This window comes from Paramisgurnus dabryanus, chromosome 23, assembly GCF_030506205.2.
Source record: "Paramisgurnus dabryanus chromosome 23, PD_genome_1.1, whole genome shotgun sequence".
NCBI lineage: Eukaryota > Metazoa > Chordata > Actinopteri > Cypriniformes > Cobitidae > Paramisgurnus > Paramisgurnus dabryanus.
Window position 1 is genome coordinate 1,482,958 of NC_133359.1, and position 20,758 is coordinate 1,503,715.

Sequence of the window (20,758 nt, forward strand, 5' to 3'; positions counted from 1 at the left end):
GATGTCCTGCACCTTTAAGACCTTAATTTCTTATTCCTGCATTATTCTGAGAGGAAAGAGGGATTTATTTATCCATAGGGATTGTAATGTTCATCTGTTATTTTCAGATCCTGTTCCTTGGTCCCATATCTGATGCACAGGAGATTGGACACATGAGATCATTCTAGCATATTCTACAAAAACCATATACTCAAATTTTAACATCAAGCATCCATGAATTAAAACAGATAATTTATGAATAGATTAGATAGCAGTGTGACTAGAGATCCTTTAAGGAATATAAATATGCTTTCATATGGTTTTGTGAAAGTTACGTGCAATAATATTTAGTTTAACATCTGTTTTGGTATCAGATCTGAGAAGTGTGCTTTAAAATACACAGATTAAATGAACATAAATAATATATCCAAATTACATTCAAGTTATTGCAGTTGTTGAATTGTGAAATGTAGGCTACAAATTTACTGAAATATAAAATGCTTCTTTGCTTTGTATGATTAACAATATAACAAGAACAATTATACATAAACTGCATTTAAACGCATTGTAAAAACATTTCTGAAAGCACAGATTTACACAGATTTTATCGCAACAAATTCATCGCCTTCATATCTGCGCATGCGCTGTGAGCAGAAACAAAGAGGGGGTGGAGCGAGTACGGGCGCGTCACATGCGAGTGACATCACAGCCGCTTCGCTACGCTTCCTTCTTCCGGGTTTGTTAGTGTTGAAACATCATCAGGCGAGTGCAGAAAAATGTCTCATCAGACGGGAATTCAAGGTAAGAACCGGGTCACTCACATGATTTATGGATTAAAATCTGTTCGCTTACAAATGTAGAAATACTGTTGAACTCGTTTAGTGAGGAGATTTAGCAAACTCATGAAAATGTGAACAAATTGCGTTTGCCGGGCATTTATTTATTTCGCATTTAAAATGTCTCATTTAAATAAAAATTATACTTTGAAATGATGCGTATTTGGGCTGCCTGAGGTCCGGTTCGGTGTTGTTTGTGTACTGCATGCGAGCTGATCTGCTTTGACTATGACGAGCGCACGGGCAACGCCTTCAACGCGCGCCGCTTATGCTCCGTATGCATCCCATTCATCACAGTAGAAGTGTAAATGTAAATACAGTTACTGTAAATTCACATCTTTTACAATGCATTACATTTAATAAAATATCAAACTGAGCATGTATATGTAGTTATAATGTATATGTGGTAAGTTACATACATTCATAAGTGTCTGTTTTTGAGTAGTAGGGTGTAACTTTGGTTTGGTAAATGATGGGTGGGCATAAAATGGGGGAAAATGTTAATCCCATTTCTTGCATTTACATACGTTTAGGGACTGTGATGATAAAAAATCCAGGAAATAATTAAATTAATTAGGTTAAGGAAGACTCTCAGTCCTAATCTTTCGTGACGACAAGCGGTAAAAAAATCATGACTTTAAAAAGTGGAGGGGGCATGTCCTCCCTGTCCCCATTGGAAATTACGCTTTGTGTAAAATGCTTGCAAGTCATGGATCAGGGATTCACACATTTGTTCTGTGTGTTTATGTGGTCATTGTCTATCAGTGTCATCACTTTCCTGTGGGGTCATCTGCCAAACTTTATTTTAAACTATTTTAAACAAGAATTACAGTACAATCTATTCAGTTTGTATGAAACTTTGCCCAGTCATAGCATTTTATATACACTTTTCTGATTTTATATAGTCATAGCTATATTTACTTTAAATTATTTAAAATAAAATTGTCAACATTGTGATTATATATTATAAAGACTAGATGGCTGATGTTAAATGTGACATTCCCTCTTGTTTTTTCTCTAGCTTCCGATGAGGTGAAAGATGTTTTTGGCAGAGCCAGGAACGGTGCTCACAGACTTATGAAGATTGTTATTGAAAATGGTATGAGTGTATATCTGTGTATATCTAATTCAAACAAACTACAATGCTGTCATACCCTGTGCTTAATATTGACAACAAATTTAAAATGGAATGAAATAACAAAAATGTATGTTTGTACTCAAAATATCATCATAGTATCTCTCAGATACAGTGTTAGCAGTGCAAAGGTCATGGGTTCGATCCCAGGGAACACACACGCACTTGATAAAATATCTTACACTTAGTTATAAGTGCTTACTTATCACTTTGGATAAAATCATCTGCCGAATGTAAACAAATATACACATACAAGTTGCTTTTAAGATGATTTAAAATCAAGTGTGCAAGACTATAATGTGAGGCTTAAAAAGTGTTTAAAAGTATGTCAATACTGCATATACATGATAGCTCAATAATGAATATTTGATTGTTTCAGAGGAGCTGGTTTTAGGACTCACTAAAGCAGCCTGTCGCAGCTGGGAGGAAGACTATGATAAACTTCTGCTTCCTGTGCTGGATGATGATCTGCCCTGTTTTATTCTCTATCGTCTGGACTCAACCAACAGCCTGGGACACGAGTGGCTCTTCATTGCCTGGTCACCAGATCACTCACCTGTAAGAGATACACCTGGAGCAAACTTTTAGATCATCTTCAGGAATATTGAACTATTATTTATATTGAAGAAGTTTGGTTTCTGTGCTGTGATTGGCTGATCACTTGAATGGTATTTGAGATCGGTGTTGGTTGTATGTGCCTCAATACTTGCATTCTGATGCATGTACGGGCTTGTCGTGTTCCTTTGTGTTGAAGTTATACAAGCACAGATCTGGAATCAGTCCTACCATTTACATGCACTTGTAAACTGAAAGACTTAGGGGTTGAGCTTTTATTGCACCATGATTGTTGTTACCACAGAAAAACAACTTAAAATGATTTATTTTTTTTATAGCTAGCTTGCAATGAACATGATGCCTGAAACGTATATTAGACACTGACTTTCTAAGTTAAGTTGTTTATTCTCCCCCATCAGGAGAGTCACACGGCCTGTGATTTAATTAATGTTTGCATATCAGTTGCTTTTGCTATTAAAATCTTATCAATCTTGATTTATATTCTTAACAGGTGCGGCACAAAATGCTTTACGCTGCCACTAGAGCCACGCTGAGAAAAGAGTTCGGTCTGGTTCACATCAAGGATGAGATTTTCGGCACTGCTAAGGTTTGAACTGCACCTGATCTTGAATTGTTATTAAGTTTTAATCAGAAAATCCCACTCACTGCAATAAAATAAGACTTTAAGCGACCGTCTGGGTGTAAACGTGGAAGTGTGTTTTGGATGATAAAGTGAGTTTGGTGTCTGTGTCTGTCCGGCAGGATGATGTTTCTCTCAGCGGTTATAAGAAACATGTGACGTCTCTGTCTGCTCCTCTTCCTCTCACTGCAGCTGAGGAAGAGCTGCGACAGATCAAACTCAATGAGGTACACACTCACACATACATACACAAGTGATGATGGACATCTGTGCTTTATTATTAACAACAGTTTTGTTGCTGAATATTTTTTCCATAGTCTGTATTCCAGCGTCAAACATATGTTTGGACTTATTAATTGATCATGTAGCATTCTTATTCGGTCTTAAACTCCCAGCAAACCATGTTAAACTTTAAACAACCATATAAGGAAATCAAGTCTGCCAGGCCCATCCCTATAACTGACCAATCAGAGAATGAGACTGAAAACAGGAAGTAGGAGTTTCATTTGTAATCATCTGTAGTGACGCATTAACAGATGTGAGAGAGTGCTGAATGAGTTTGAGAACTTATATATTTTACAGTTGTTGAATAATTCCTGTCAGTTTGTGTTGAATGAAACGCTATAACTGTCTGTCTGCAGGTTAATACTGATATTCACGTGAACACTACTAAGCAAACTCTTCAGGGTGTAGCGTTCCCTCTGGATGGAGAGGCTGTGACTGCACTGCAGCAGTTCAGGGATAAAAAACTCAACTACGTTCAACTGGTGAGTGATCCAAACTTCATTTACTGGAGCTCTTATACCATCAGTTTACAAGCTGGTCTGACATCTTTAAAATGCATAACATAACAGAAAAAGTGACGTGATTGTCAAGTATAGGAGCCCGTACCCGAAACGTGACCTAGTAAACACACACACCTGGACGTGCCTTGCCAAAGGGGATCTTATTTGCAACCTGCCAGTCATGAGACTTGAACTGGAGACCTTTGGGATACAAGCCTGACTTTCTTACTATTTGGCCATGACTGCCCCTCATTTCTGACTAGATGGGATGCAGCTACGGCCTAAAAATTCACAAGATGTTGGTTCAGGGTTCCCACGGGTCCTCAAATCCTTGAAAGTTTGTGAATCTGGGGGAAATAATTCAAGGCTCTGGGAAGTTTTTGAAAATATACACACATGGATACAGGTCATTGAAAGTGCTTGAATCTATTTTATGCAAGAAGTTTTCTGGAAAAAAATCCATATTATTCCCTGTGTAGTGTAGGATAATATCATAAAAATGTTAGACTTTTTAAGCACACGTTCTAAACTGTTCACTTTAAATGCTTATATCTTCTGTATGCCAATGTTGATTCATACCAAAATGCTTTTTTTCATAGTTGTGTTTGACACATGAAAACGTCTCGGGTTACGTATGTAACTGTTGTTCCCTGAGAAGGGAACGAGACGCTGCGTCTCCCTTGCCATACTTCCTGCGTCCCTGTAACGCCGTCTTTGGCAATATTTCAGATAGCGATATACTTCCTGACTCCCGCGTCGCCCTGTCTTTGTCATTAAGCCTCACCATTGGTTGAATTTGATATACACATTCAGACGCACTTACCCCTGGAGGCGTCCCCAAAGTGTCACCGCAGTGACGCAGCACGAGTTCCCTCGAAAGGGAACTGTAACATTGTATCTTTAAAGGTAACACAATGTAACCTTGCTCTCACTTGAAATGTTTTTCCACATTTAGTCCTTGAATTTGAGGGGATTGGACCTGGAAAGTCCTTGAAATGTCCTTGAATTTGAAGTTAACTAAGGGGTGGGAACCCTGTTGGTTTTAGGGGTAGGATTAGGATGAAAACTGCACTCATCCAGTGAGATTTTGGCCATTGCTGTATCCCTTCTAGCCACAACCCTTATTTCGAGTACGGGCTACCATACTTGACATTCACGTCACTTTCAAATGATTAAACTTGTATTTTTATTATTTCTGTCCATTTTGTTTTATTTTAAAGATCATAAACTTTGAGAAGGAATTGATAATGTTGTCAAACACGGATGCCACAGAAGTGAAAGATTTACCCAAGAGAATTCCCAAAGACGCGGCGCGATATCACTTCTTCCGCTTCAAGCACTCACATGAGGGCGATTTTCTGGACTCTATAGGTACAGACACCTGCACACAGTTGGGAAATATTTAATAATGTCTGCTCAGTGTAAATATTAATGTGTATACTGCATCTCATCAAACCTCTGATTACAACTTTCCTTTTATTTTGATGCCATCACTTCACCCATCATATAGAGACAGTTTGACGGATTAAATCAACATGTTTCTTTCTTTGTTTTAGTCTTTATTTATTCCATGCCGGGATACAGCTGTGGAATCCGAGAGCGGATGCTTTACTCCAGCTGTAAGAATCCACTGCTGGATATGGTGGAGAAGAAACTCCAGATGGAGGTGGAGAAGAAGGTCAGTTTGTGATGAAGGACTGGAATGTTTCATTCATTTTACTCAACCATAACAGACTCTGTTTACCTCAAACACAGTCCTGATCCTGTTGTGCATGAAAGTTTTTGAAAAATTTGTCGTTCAACAAAATGAAGTAATAGTTATTGACTACTTAGTTCCTGTTGTTGGTAATGCAGCCTTTGTCAAATCTTGCCAACAGTTGAACATGTGAAGGATTACATTAATGGTGAATGACAAATTTAATAAGTGTTGCCATTGGAATAGTTTTTTTTTTAAATTTAAAAGTATCTGATGCTTTGTTTCAAAGATTTTAAAGGAAAAATTGTTATAATGTATCAATTCATATTAAAAGTATTTATTTTTTATCCAAACGTGACTTTCTTTGATACATTTGCAAAATGTGACCCTGGACCACAAAACCGGTCATAAGTCGCACAGGTATATTTGTAGCAATAGCCAACACATTGTATGGGTCAAAATTATCATTTTTTTAAGCCAAAAATCATTAGGATGTTAAACCCCCTTAACTGGCGCTGACACATTAGTTTGAGTTTACTTGAATATTTTGAATGTAAATTTGAATGTAGTTGTTTGTAGTTATCAACTATCAGCACCATTTTGGGAAAATTATGACACAATTTTTCACAAAGTTTCTTAAGTCACAGGCCCACAGGTGGGCCCAATGTGATTTTACATTTTTAACCCTAAAACCCTACCAAAAAAAGAAACTATATTATCACTGCAAAGCGCAAAGAATGTAGTTTTTATATTTTAAGACATAGAATTAAGGTAGTGACAGTTTTTGATACATGACCCCCTATAGAAATGCATATACATTTTTATATATTCATAACATTATATCCTATTTTTATGAAGTCTGAAAAATTTTAACAACTGTGTAACGTTGGAAAGCTTTAAGAATGTAGTTGTAGTAGTAGTAGTAGTAGTTCATATTTCAAAACCTTTTAACAGCAGTAATAATGCAGTGACTGTAATTTATTGATTTGTGACAAAAGTATGCAGCAAACCGTTGACATGGTGGCTGTTGTTGGTAAAACCACAGTGTCATGCTGCGTTCAGACCAGCTGTGGTAGAGGCGTCAAGCGTGAGTAATTTCAATGTTAAGTTAATGTAAAGCCCGTTGACGCGCATCTGGAGGTCTCGCGGCGCGATTAAGGCATTTAGAGTGGCGCGGTAGACACGATTCTGCCTCATTTGGGCGTCTAGTTCGCTCGAATTGAGCATTGCCGCGGAAAACGTGCAAGTTGAAACGTTTGAACTTTGGCGGAAAAACGTGCCGCGTTAACCAATTAGGAGCTTGCTCTAGTAGTGACGTGATTACAGGAAGCGAGCGGAGTCGCAGAAGCCCCTCCCATTATGCGAATTTCCGTGTGAATGAAGAGAGTAAACTCGAAATGTTCCAGCTGCAAACTAGACGCAGTAGATGCGAATTTGACGCCTCAAAGAAACGCGGCTGGTCTGAACATTTACACAAACTAATTATTTTTTTTTGATTCACAACTAGTTTAAAATTGTCTTAAATATTGAAACATTTTCATTTTTATAATTTTAGATATAAAATATAGACTTTATTGCATTATTTGTATTTAATACAATACATGTAAACCACTATAACAATTTTTTTATTTAATATTTTCAGATCCAGACACTTCTGTGAAAAACTTTAAAGGAATAGTCTACTCTTTTGCCATATTAAACTATGTTATTACCTCAACCTAGACGAATTAATACATACCTATTTTTTTCCAATGCGTGCACTGTACAGCGTGTTGTGAATGTGTTAGCATTTAGCCTAGCCCCATTCATTCCTATGGTACCAAACAGGAAAGCCACCAAACACTTCTGTGTTTTCCCTATTTAAAGACTGTTACATGAGAAGTTATACCAGTAAGTATGGTGTCACAAAATAAAACTTTTTTTTGGTACCATAGGAATGAATGGGGCTAGGCTAAATGCTAACACATTCACAACGTGCTGTACAGTGAACGCATTGGAAAAAAATAGGTATGTATTAATTCGTCTAGGTTGAGGTAATAACATAGTTTAATATGGCAAAAGAGTAGACTATTCCTTTAAAGGGTCTTCTTTAAAGCAAGACCAAGATTAGGCTTCTAGACCCCAAAATGCCAGAGTTACATTAATTTGAAGTCCACCCCCACTCAAAAAAGGTTGCGTCAGTTAAGGGGTTAAAGTTGTCCAAAAAGTCCTTAACAATACAATACTAAAAATCAGTCATTTTTCAGTCAAAATCATTTTTTATATATTGACAGTATGAAATACAATATCTTCATGGAACATGACCTTTACTTAAAAGCGATTTTCTCTTAGTTTTTTCTTGTCCCCTCACATTCCAGATTATCAATTATTTGTGTATCGACCAAATATCTTATCCTAACAATTCATACATCAATCGAAAGCTTATTTATTTAGCTTTCAGATTATGAATAATTCTCTATTTCAAAAATTAACCCTTATGAGTGGTTTTGTGGTCCAGGGTCAGAAATGTTTGTGACAGTAAAAAAGTATGTGTCAGTAATTCTCCGGCCATATTTTCCCCACAGCTTGAAATCGACAACGGTGATGAGCTGACTGCAGATTTCCTATACAGCGAAGTTCATCCCAAACAACACGCACACAAGCAGGCGTTCGCCAAACCCCGCGGGCCGACCGGCAGGAGGGGAGATCGCAGGATCACACGACCGCCGGGCGAGGGAGACGACGCCGACGATTAAACCGACATCTGCAAACAAACAATAGATGAGAGAAGCCACGTCTGTGCCACACAAAGCTGTCAACCATTTCGTTTTTTTAAAACATCCTCCAGAAAACGACACGCAGCACGAACTATGCACAATATTTTGACTGGCATGCTAAAGTATTACACAGGTGTCAAACACAGAGTTGTGTATATCTGTAAAAAAACATCGTAACGGTAAAACAATTGACGGCAATTTGATGAGTAGTATTTGTACTGGTGTGCAATGATGATAAACGATGATTCTATCTTTCTAAAAAAAACTTTTGTGACTTTAAACTGTGCCAAATTCACAATCAGGTCAGCGAGTCTGTCGTAGTTACTGCTGAAACAAACATGTGACCTTTACAAATCCCTCCATCTTTATATCTGCTTGTGTCTTTTGTTATATTGTTTTATTTTTCTATTTTAACAAGCGTTAAGTCTTAACCATAGCTAACATCTGAAATCAGAATTCAAAGATTATCTAGGTCACAAATGTTGTTTTTCATTTTAACACTGTACTTTTTATAACATAAATAAAATTGAAATGTTTTGATATGATCATATTTTGTTCTGTGAATGTACCAAAATGCTCATTTTTCTATGCAATTGTAAACATACGATCTCTCGTCTTGATTTGTCGTGTTTTCTTTCCCGTTGTTTGGCAAAATCCTATTATGTTTAAGAAAGAGGGAAACTTTAGGATGAATTTGAAGTATCTGAAATATATATATATATGAGTAAAGAAATAAATCATGAGCATTGTTTTCTTGGTCAATGGCACGTTAGGGTCTTAGGTCATAACTAGCACAGGTCACGATGAATATTCATCATCTACTGAAGGTTATTTGGCAATCCACTGTTCAATATATGTACTGTGAGTTTAACGCGTAGCCTGTATGTGATCAATCCTGTGTAAACAATTTTAAATTTTTTAAATAAAAAATATTTAAAACATTGGAGGGATTTTCTTTATTGCATAATACTTATTACATTAAGGCAAACAATCTCTACTGCAAAGTACAGTATAATAAATCTTGATTTACCACACGTGTGTCTTCATCACAAACTTTGGGAATGATTTTGGCAAAAATCTTCCAGCGCAGAAACAACCTTACAGGGAGAAATTAGCTAATTATTTATATACTGTATGTTTTCAAGTGTGAAATATACCAGATTTAATTTATTAACTTCTATATAAAGTCTCTGAAGTAATCCACACACCTCTGTGATCAGGGGTCTTTTGTTTTTCTTCTCACACAGACACTGAGATGCTACATCATACATCTTCTCCAGCTCCTGCATCCTCCAGTCCTCCATCTTCTGATCAATAAAGTCCTTTAGAGAGATCTCCTCATCATCAATCTCATCCTTCATCTCCATCTGAAACACACAAGCACACAGCTGACACTATCTGTATTGGTTCGATCAAAAACGCGTCCTTTTAAATCTATAAAGATGCTTTTATGGTATATTTTGGAGATGTATTGATATAAATAGTTTGTTAAAAACTTCCTTGTGTGTTAATAACAGACTACAGGTTTGAAATGACATGATTAGATTTTTCCTGACCAGTAATTTGGGATCACGGCCTTCATCGACTGGAGGAAGTCCAGACAGTATTTCCAGCAACACCTGTAAAATATGTAAAACAGTTTTCTGAATAACTAACCAAATTAAGTGACATTTACTTACTCACAAGACATGCTACTGTATATTTCATCTGACACGAATGAAAATATGATTTATGAAACAGACCAGCCTGCTCCTATTTACTTCTGAACATTGTAATTATTTATCTATAATTTAATCCACATTAACTATTTCCCCGCCATTGAAGAGTTATCTCGTCAGTTAAGAGAACATTTGCATTAAAAAAACGTGTTTCTGAAGAATTGTTATGTTAAATCTGCAATACCACGATTATCCACTAGATGCACTTACCCATTTTTAATGAAAAAAGAGGCCAAAACATTATTTATTAATTTTAAACTCTGTGTGGGTGATTTTCACGAAACCATTGAAACACCACGGCACTAATGATTTTAGATATAAAATGTGTAATATAGTAATATTAAAAAGCATCAGAATTAAAGGCGCTCTAAGCGAATAATGTGCGACGTCACTTCCTGTTGATGTTTGAACTGTTTTCAAAAAGACAGAGCGTAGCTAACTCCTCCCCCTCCCCCTCCCTTCTGTGCTTTCATGAACGCGCCCAACCCCCACCACCAAATCCTTCTTGTCGTTTATTGGCTGGAATACTTTGTTTTGTTTTGTGCTGGCTAGGTTTGGCCATTTGTTGATATTGCCGTTTGTGAAGCCTGGGCTGTCTACAGAGTTCGCGTTTTTTTACAGTTTGATCAGCGGACAGGCAGCAAGCAGATAGTGAGGAGATGTTTCCGGTATGTAACAAAAAATGTTTTATGGTCTAAAACGCTTCAATTCGCTTAGAGCACCTTTAACACAATACTCTGTTCTACCTTGCACAATGTGTGATTTCAACATAATAATTTATAATTTTTCAATTTTATCTCATTTTCTGCTAAAATTCTCATTACCGCAATGCGTCCGGCTGTGTTTCAACATGCGTTATGTTGTAATTTAAACAAATTAACACAAAAATATTTAGAAAAAAATAAATGGATGTTTTGCTAGACTACTATAGATGACAGAAATATAATTTACTGAATATTCATGTATAATAATAATGAAGAAAAATTAGGAAAATGATGTGTCCATGCCTGATGTTCTCATCCTCCGCAACACTTTTTGAGAACAGTTTAAGCACACATACAGAATTTTAATAAAGTTTGATTTTGAGTGACCAAGCACATGGACCAGTTACTTCAAGATGGCTACCAGGTGAGATCATTTTTTTACAGTTAATTTGAAATATTGTCTTGTCAGAATACTTACACGACATTTTGATTATCATTACCGCAACAGATGCTTATTAAATGTCATTAATAGAAGCATAATACTTTGATTATAAATGCATGTGCAGAATCTCCAAATTATGTTCTTTCAGGTTTGTCATGTCATTTTGAAAATATGTCAGGTTTCTTCGAAATATAAAAAACAGTTGTAAATTGTGGAAGGTGTTGCGGTATATGAGCTAAATAAAACAAAATAAAAAACTTTTAATTAAAAATAAATATTATTTCAGAATTTCAATTTACTGTGCATGACTATTAATAATCCATTTTTAAAAATGTGAAAATATATTAGCTTTTCTAACAGTGTTGATGTTTTCTGACTGTTGCGGTAATGAGATTTTTTTTTTAGGACTTATTTTTGAAATTGTTACAAAAAGTGTTAAATAATAAGTAAAAGTTTTTAAAAACTTATATCTCATTACCGCAACAGTCAGAAAACATCAACACTGTTAGAAAAGCTAATATATACTCCAGACTTTGTTTCTAATGTCTGGGGGGAAAAAGTAAATTTTCATGCTTGACATTTTTAAAACCAAGTTTTCATGAGAATCACCCGTGTATGTTTTGATAAGCGTTCTGAATCTGATCTCTAACAAAATTTCTTCACAAAAATGCAATTATTTCAGCTTTTTGCTAAAAAAAAATATTTTTGAAGAAAAATACCCATATTTTAGAGTTTATAAGCAGAGAAAAAATTATAGATAGAATGTTTGTTTGTTTGAAAGCAGAGTGTCTGTTCTTTCATTTGATATATTTGTATGTTTATATATTTTTAGAAGAAAATTTTCCTGGAAGGCTTTTTGTGAAACTTTTGTGAAAATGGCGGGCAACTTTTTAAAAAATGGCTGTCGGGGAATGAGTTAAACTACAGTATTAGAAACAGCAGATTTTACCACGCCAAAGCTGAAGATGTCAGATTTAGGTGTAATCTCTCCTCTCAGAGCCTCCGGTGCCATGTATGCTGTAGTTCCCACAATCCTCCCCGTCATCACCGTTGAACACGACCATGAGCCTGAAGCTCGCGTCAAACCAAAGTCTGAGATCTTGGGAACGAAGCACTCGTTCAACAAGATGTTTCCACTGTCAGATAGATTGATTTTAATAATAAAAGACTTCCTGTATCACCCAGAATTACTTTATTCTGGTTAAAAAAAATGCATGACATCACTATCTCTGTGTGTGCATGTAAACGTGATCACCGCTGTCTTTGGGAGGTCTTGTGCGTTTGACTGACCTCTTCACGTCACGATGGATGTGATTATTACAATGCAGGTACTCCAGACCTCTGGCTGTTCCAATGGCGACAGAACATCTCGTCTGCCACGTGAGAGAAGAACTTCCATCCTGCGGGAAATAATAAACAGCTTTGACTTTGACACGCAAGTGAGTTTTAATTGAAAGCATTCAGAGGTACTTTGATTACCAAACACGCCAGTCGATCCAGCAGAGACCCGTTGGGCATATAAGCATAGACCAAACAGAGATTCTGGCCCTCGCAGGAATACCCGACCATCTCCACCAGATTCTCATGTTTTAAACTGTAATGAAATATTTATACGGTCATGTGCCTGAACATCAGGTGTACCTATGATGCCTTTAAATGTACATGATTTTTACCTTCTGAGTGTTTGAATCTCTTGATTAAACTGAATCTTTAGGTCTTCAGGTGAACTGTCATCCATCTAAAACATCAAACAAACATCTCACCACATGGATATAATGGGATTAAATTAGGACTGTCAATCACTTAAAATATTTAATCTAGATTAATCCCATGATTGTCAGGAGCTAACTCGTGATTCATCACACATTTTTATCTGTTCTATATTTACTTTAATTGAACACTTTTCAAGTTTTTATAATAATTTAATCAACATAGGCACAGATGGATGCTTTATGCAAATATATATTTATTATTAGTAAAAGGGTCAGCAAAGTTAATTGAGATAAATCCAGTTTTAAGGTTCAAAAACAAAATCACTGAACACCTTAAAATCACTGGTAAAACTAACACCGTGCCAAAAACAATAATATTTTTCCTATAGATGTTCAACTTTTTTCTTTCTTTAATTGTTTGATTGACATTGAGACAGACAGCTTCAAGATCGACTGTAATGCAGAATTTAATATAATCTTACACATCAGATCCCCAACAGTTAACCAAACATTCACTTAACTCTTTCACCGAGTTAATATTTACCTGATAAATATGCCTTTTTGATGAATTCCTATGAAAAGGTGTAATACCTCCAAACCGAATTTATCAAAAACTGAAGCAAAAAAATTACTTAATGAATTGATTAAATGCATTTATGTTTGATGATCGTTCTGAGTCTGATCTCTTATATAAACTTTTAAAAGCTTTTCCTCAAAATGTTGTATTTTTGAAGAGAAATATCCATATTTCAGTGGTTCAATTAAATGGAAAAAGTAAATATATAATGAAAGTTTTTTCCAGTTTTGTTTGTTTATTAGAAAGCAGAGGGTCTCTTCTTTCATTTGATATTTTTATGTTTAAATATTTATAGAATAATGTTTTTCCTGCATGGAATTTTGTGAATCTTTTGTGAAAATCACAAAAATGCTGGCGGCCAACTTTTCAAAAAAGGCTTGAGGTGAATGAGTTAAGACATAACAGATAAGATCTGCATGAATTATTGTCAAAACAGATATTTATAAAACTGTAATTCTGTATATTTGTGTACATATCTGTGTGCATGCTTCAGATCTGTCCGTCAGCACGAGGAAGATCATTTTCATGTCTTATCTCTCTTATTAACTCTTAACATCAAGCACTTCATTTTCTTTATTTTTATGAAAACCTTAAAGGGACACAAGGCAGCATTTTTATGTTAATAAATCATCTTCGTAAGTCAGTATATGGTTAAATGACTCATTACATGACGAATGAAGACTCTCTCGCCCGCCCCTACCGTCTGTAGGAAGAATACCCCACTTGCAAGTTCGCTGTATCCGACCCGGTGTCCTTCAGTCTCGTATAGTCTTAGATATAGAACGCATTTACTCTCAGACACTAGGGGGAGCTAGTAGAGAAATAATACTCAGACTTGCCTTGTGTGCCTTTAATTTTAACCCAAATCAACATTTATATTTTTTCCCTCAGAAGTAGCTCAAAATTAGACCGTGCACATTCCGACTCATTTAGACAGCATGGATCTCGTTTACAGTCTAAGGTTGCGTCTCAATTTATTCAACATTGGGCTAGGCCAAGGGTCAAACAGAATTTGCGCATTGCATTAATCGCATGTTAATAAAATGAGTGTGGTTAAAATAAATGTACATTAATGCGTTATTAACATATTAATTATGAATTTCGCCCTAGTTTAAATATAACCAGTATGTTAGGTCAAAATGTATGAATTGACATTCCTTTGGTTGTGACATAAGATTTGTGACCGATTACTGTGTTACTTTCTACTCACAGGGTTGAGTTTTTTGATGGCCACATGTTTGTTTCCCATGAGCCCTCTGAACACGACACCAAAGCCACCAGCTCCGAGTCGACACCCTCCCTCTGACACGGGACGATCATCCCAGTTTCTTGTGATGACTGTCAGCTCACCGTAAGTGAACCCGTAGGAACCTGCTCACAAGAAACAAAAACAAAATTAACTTTAAAAAAAATAGTGTGTGGTTGAGCTGGTTGACTACAGGCCAAGTTTTAAAGACACACCTCCTCATCTCTATATAAAAATGAATTGACTTAAGGCCGTAACCTTCACTGCTGCTCCATGAGTTTAGACTCTCTGAGGTCTCCTCTGGTCTATTGGTGCTATCAGGCTCCATCAATGGTGTCTCTGTCTGTTCACGTTTTCTGATGTCATCCTCAGGTAAAGTGATGTTTGATGCAAAAGTGGAGCCTGCTTTGAGAAGGAATAAATATTACATCTCTTTCTGGCACTCGTGGATTGAGGCGTCGTAGAAATTCTCCTGATACCTTTATCTAGCTGACAGATCTTATCTGGCAGGAGGACGCTGACTGCTGCAAACAACTTGTGTCGGATGAGGATCTCCACCAGATCTCTGACAGTGCAGTTTGTGGTGCCCCAATCAAACAGCATCTCAGTAGTGGGACTTTTACCTTGGAGCACAGCTGCATCGAACCTCCTGAAATCAGACACACAAACCTCATAAGATCAGACATGCAAACCTTGTGAGATCCGACACATGCAAACCTTGTGAGATCAGACAAAGGCAAACCTTGTGAGATCAGACAAAGGCAAACCTTGTGAGATCAGACACACGCACCTCCTGTGATCAGACACGCAAACCTGCTGAAATCATACACACAAAGCTCCTGAGATCAGACACATACACCTCCTGAAATCAGACACACAAACCTCCTAAAATGAGACACACGCAAACCTTGTGAGATCAGACACATGCACCTCCTGAAATCATACACACAAACCTCCTGAGATCAGACACATGCAAGCATTGTGAGATCAGACACATACACCTCCTGAAATCATACACACAAACCTCCTGAGATCAGACACATACACCTCCTGAAATCAGACACACAAACCTCCTGAGATCAGACACATACACCTCCTGAAATCAGACACACAAACCTCCTGAAATCAGACACATGCAAGCCTTGTGAGATCAGACACATACACCTCCTGAAATCATACACACAAACCTCCTGAGATCAGACACATGCAAGCCTTGTGAGATCAGACACATACACCTCCTGAAATCATACACACAAATCTCGTGAGATCAGACACATACACCTCCTGAAATCATACACACAAACCTCCTGAGATCAGACACATGTAAGCCTTGTGAGATCAGACACATACACCTCCTGAAATCATACACACAAACCTCCTGAGATCAGACACATACACCTCCTGAAATCAGACACACAAACCTCCTGAGATCAGACACATACACCTCCTGAAATCAGACACACAAACCTCCTGAAATCAGACACATGCAAGCCTTGTGAGATCAGACACATACACCTCCTGAAATCATACACACAAACCTCCTGAGATCAGACACATGCAAGCCTTGTCAGATCAGACACATACACCTCCTGAAATCATACACACAAACCTCCTGAGATCAGACACATGCAAGCCTTGTCAGATCAGACACATACACCTCCTGAAATCATACACACAAATCTCGTGAGATCAGACACATACACCTCCTGAAATCATACACACAAACCTCCTGAGATCAGACACATGTAAGCCTTGTGAGATCAGACACATACACCTCCTGAAATCATACACACAAACCTCCTGAGATCAGACACATGCAAGTATTGTGAGATCAGACACATACACCTCCTGAAATCATACACACAAACCTCCTGAGATCAGACACATACACCTCCTGAAATCAGACACATACACCTCCTGAAATCAGACACACAAACCTCCTGAAATCAGACACATGCAAGCCTTGTGAAATCAGACACATACACCTCCTGAAATCAGACACATACACCTCCTGAAATCATACACACAAATCTCGTGAGATCAGACACATACACCTCCTGAAATCATACACACAAACCTCCTGAGATCAGACACATGTAAGCCTTGTGAGATCAGACACATACACCTCCTGAAATCATACACACAAACCTCCTGAGATCAGACACATACACCTCCTGAAATCAGACACACAAACTTCCTGAGATCAGACACATACACCTCCTGAAATCAGACACACAAACCTCCTGAAATCAGACACATGCAAGCCTTGTGAGATCAGACACATACACCTCCTGAAATCATACACACAAACCTCCTGAGATCAGACACATGCAAGCCTTGTCAGATCAGACACATACACCTCCTGAAATCATACACACAAACCTCCTGAGATCAGACACATGCAAGCCTTGTCAGATCAGACACATACACCTCCTGAAATCATACACACAAATCTCGTGAGATCAGACACATACACCTCCTGAAATCATACACACAAACCTCCTGAGATCAGACACATGTAAGCCTTGTGAGATCAGACACATACACCTCCTGAAATCATACACACAAACCTCCTGAGATCAGACACATGCAAGTATTGTGAGATCAGACACATACACCTCCTGAAATCATACACACAAACCTCCTGAGATCAGACACATACACCTCCTGAAATCAGACACATACACCTCCTGAAATCAGACACACAAACCTCCTGAAATCAGACACATGCAAGCCTTGTGAAATCAGACACATACACCTCCTGAAATCAGACACACAAACCTCCTGAGATCAGACACATACACCTCCTGAAATCAGACACATACACCTCCTGAAATCAGACACACAAACCTCCTGAAATCAGACACATGCAAGCCTTGTGAAATCAGACACATACACCTCCTGAAATCATACACACAAACCTCCTGAGATCAGACACATGTAAGCCTTGTGAGATCAGACACATACACCTCCTGAAATCAGACACACACACACACACACCTCCTGAGATCAGATCAGACACACACACCTCCTAAAAATCACAAATTTGACATGGTCAGGCACCAGTCATGTTCATCAGCAAATGTAAACATCTGTTTAAGTTGTATATGTATTTTATTTTATGATATATTCATTTTAAACATTACATGCCCTTATATGTAATTGTTTGACTGGCTGAACATTGTATTTAATCTGTTTATATGAAGTAAAACGTTTATAATGTCAGGTTTTGTTTAAGTAATAGGTGATCATCTTGACCTGATGTGTAACTGTGTATATCTGGGTTCTCCAGTGGGTTTCTTGATGTCCATCATTACGGTCCTCCATGTGTCCTGTGGGTCCAGTAGATCAGACAGTCTCCTCAGTGTTGTGAAACGGAGGCTCCGGACCAGCGTGTCCGCCGTGACGTCACACATACCGCACACGGACCCGTTCTGTTCTACACACTGTTGAGATCTTAAACGCGCTTTATGATACCTGCAGATTATTTTCACACAGCCATTTTGTCTTGTTTATTCCGAAACTGAGAAACTTCCTTGATTTTTTTTGTCATTTCCCCTTCCTACAACATCCGCTTCAAACGGAAACTTCATGAAAGGCAGAAAACTTCAAACATGGATTTGTATGAGGCACCATCTTCACAATTACACTTGTTAGATACAGAAACGTGTTTATATGACAAAGTACACGACACATGCAAAGTCATTATTCCTTCAGAGGGCGCGTACGGCTCAAACTTAAATGAGTAACGTTAGTTGAGTAAATTATTTACGTTATTTTGAACACTACCATGTGTAAAGGATTCAGTTTTGATGTGGTACTTATGAAAAGTTTTTCTATCAATTCTAACAATTTCTATCGATTTTTTAAAAACGCTTTATCTCATCGTTGACCTTAAATGGTGCATCCTGATCAGCGCTGAGAAAAGTAACACGTGTCACGTGACAACATCTGTCCACGTACAGCTTTTAGTTTTATTTAATATATTTTTTTTGTGTGTGTATATGTATCAAACATTCTAGTTATCAGTATCTAGTTGCAATAAAATAATAACATTTTCAACCTATGTAATATTTTTTTTTATAACTTCTGGTTGGCCGAAGGCAGCGGTCACGTGACGTGTAAAGGCGAATAAAGTCTGAAATCAAATCAGAGATCAGAATAATAACACACATCACAAAGTTGAATAAAAGACTGCAAAATGTGTGCAGATCTTTGAGTAATTGTGTAATTCTATCAACGAAACTTGGGTATCTATAAACATGCAATGACACGTGTTGAACCGCTAGGTGGCAGAATGGAATTGACTATGGTGTGTAAGCCTACGGTATGATCAAACTGTTGGATATTAAACACTAGAAATTTGTAATAAATTTAAACACAAAAAAATCATTCACTGGATGCCAAAAAGTTCAGTTTCATTGTAAAATTCTGCAGCATATATATATTTGTCAGAAAGAAACAGGACGGTGTGATCTGTTTTAAGTGTCACACACAGTTAAGTGAATGATTCCAGGTCTACACAGTTTGGACCCCCTGCTTTAGGAGATGTTGGCAGGGGCCCTGTTGACTCAGGACACCTGGTTCAGTCCATTAGAGGATGTTTAATACACATCTGTCATTGTGTGATATGTGCTTTAATGTACACTGCACCCGAGGAGCTTTTCGTTTATATCTTTAAACAAATAATTACACGGCCGCATCTGCACAGAAAGTGAGTTCATTAATCATGTTTGGAGTAAAAAAGAGATCCTGCTGATGGGAAGTTGGCTTCAGACGAGAGCCCAGGTGCATCTGTGATGTCATATCCTTTGCTAAAATGTGAACCGGAGCACATGGGATGGATTTCATTTAGTTGTTTCTTTGGGAGTGTTTAAAGAGCGTATAGTAAAAACAGTCAGCAGTCATTAGTATACCAGGGTGAAAAGACATTTACTACATGTGTATGTTTAAGTTTTGTTTCTTTTAATTTAAAACAGACCCCAATCTCTTCACAATGTCAATGTATAGGAACCCAGAGACTGAAGTTCCCACTCCAGCACACAGAGGGCAGCAATACGTTTTAGAAAAAAACTTGTTAAACAACCACAATGCTAGGTTGTTATGGGAGGTTACTAGGGTATGGTGGACGGTTGCTAGGTTGTTATGGGAGGTTTCTAGGGTATGGTGGACGGTTTCTAGGTTGTTAAGGGAGGTTCCTAGGGTGGCAGGCAGTTGCTAGGGTGCAGTGGGATGTTACTAGGGTGCAGTGGGAGGTTACTAGGGTATGGTGGGCAGTTGCACGGTTGTTATGGGAGGTTACTAGGGTGTGGTGGTGTGATGAGTGGTTGCTAGGGTGTTATGCAAGGTTTCTAGGGTATGGTGGGCGGTTGCACAGTTTTTATGGGAGGTTACTAGGGTGGTAGGCAGTTGCTAGGGTGTTATGGGAGGTTACTAGGGTGGTAGGCAGTTGCTAGGGTGTTATGGGAGGATACTAGGGTGGTAGGCGGTTGCTAGGGTGTTATGGGAGGATACTAGGGTGGTAGGCAGTTGCTAGGGTGTTATGGGAGGACACTAGGGTGGTAGGCAGTTGCTAGGGTGTTATGGGAGGTTACTAGGGTGCGGTGGGAGTTTACTAGGGTGTGATGAGTGGTTGCTAGGGTGTTATGGGAGGTTTCTAGGGTATGGTGGGCGGTTGCTAGGGTGCAGTGGGAGGTTACTAGGGTATGGTGGACAGTTGCACGGTTGTTATGGGAGGTTACTAGGGTGTGGTGGTGTGATGAGTGGTTGCTAGGGTGTTATGCGAGGTTTCTTGGGTATGGTGGGCGGTTGCACAGTTTTTATGGGAGGTTACTAGGGTGGTAGGCAGTTGCTAGGGTGTTATGGGAGGTTACTAGGGTGCGGTGGGAGTTTACTAGGGTGTGATGAGTGGTTGCTAGGGTGTTATGGGAGGTTTCTAGGGTATGGTGGGCGGTTGCTAGGGTGCAGTGGGAGGTTA

General features: G+C 38.0%; 2 protein-coding genes across 3 annotated transcripts; one reads left to right on the forward strand and one right to left on the reverse strand.

Annotated features, from left to right (window-relative positions):
* The first annotated feature begins 652 nt into the window (after positions 1 to 652).
* Positions 653 to 9,321, forward strand: twf1a (twinfilin actin-binding protein 1a). Its single transcript, XM_065277378.1, has 9 exons — positions 653 to 780; positions 1,837 to 1,914; positions 2,330 to 2,508; positions 3,017 to 3,112; positions 3,268 to 3,372; positions 3,787 to 3,912; positions 5,151 to 5,301; positions 5,487 to 5,608; positions 8,191 to 9,321. Exons 1-9 carry the CDS (start codon positions 756 to 758, stop codon positions 8,359 to 8,361), a joined length of 1,053 nt encoding a protein of 350 aa, XP_065133450.1. The 5' UTR covers positions 653 to 755; the 3' UTR covers positions 8,362 to 9,321.
* Positions 8,232 to 18,357, reverse strand: irak4 (interleukin-1 receptor-associated kinase 4). Of its 2 annotated transcripts, none has more exons than XM_065277374.2 (12): positions 18,040 to 18,357; positions 15,261 to 15,430; positions 15,040 to 15,183; positions 14,746 to 14,906; positions 12,920 to 12,984; positions 12,726 to 12,840; positions 12,537 to 12,646; positions 12,196 to 12,382; positions 9,939 to 10,001; positions 9,591 to 9,749; positions 9,413 to 9,479; positions 8,232 to 8,369 (listed from the first exon to the last, which is right to left on the reverse strand). In XM_065277374.2, exons 1-11 carry the CDS (start codon positions 18,195 to 18,197, stop codon positions 9,429 to 9,431), a joined length of 1,383 nt encoding a protein of 460 aa, XP_065133446.1. In that variant the 5' UTR covers positions 18,198 to 18,357; the 3' UTR covers positions 8,232 to 8,369; positions 9,413 to 9,428. The 2 variants fall into 2 exon arrangements, with proteins under 2 accessions (XP_065133446.1, XP_065133445.1); XM_065277373.2 differs by having other exon boundaries at positions 15,040 to 15,186.
* Between the last annotated feature and the right edge of the window lie 2,401 nt (positions 18,358 to 20,758).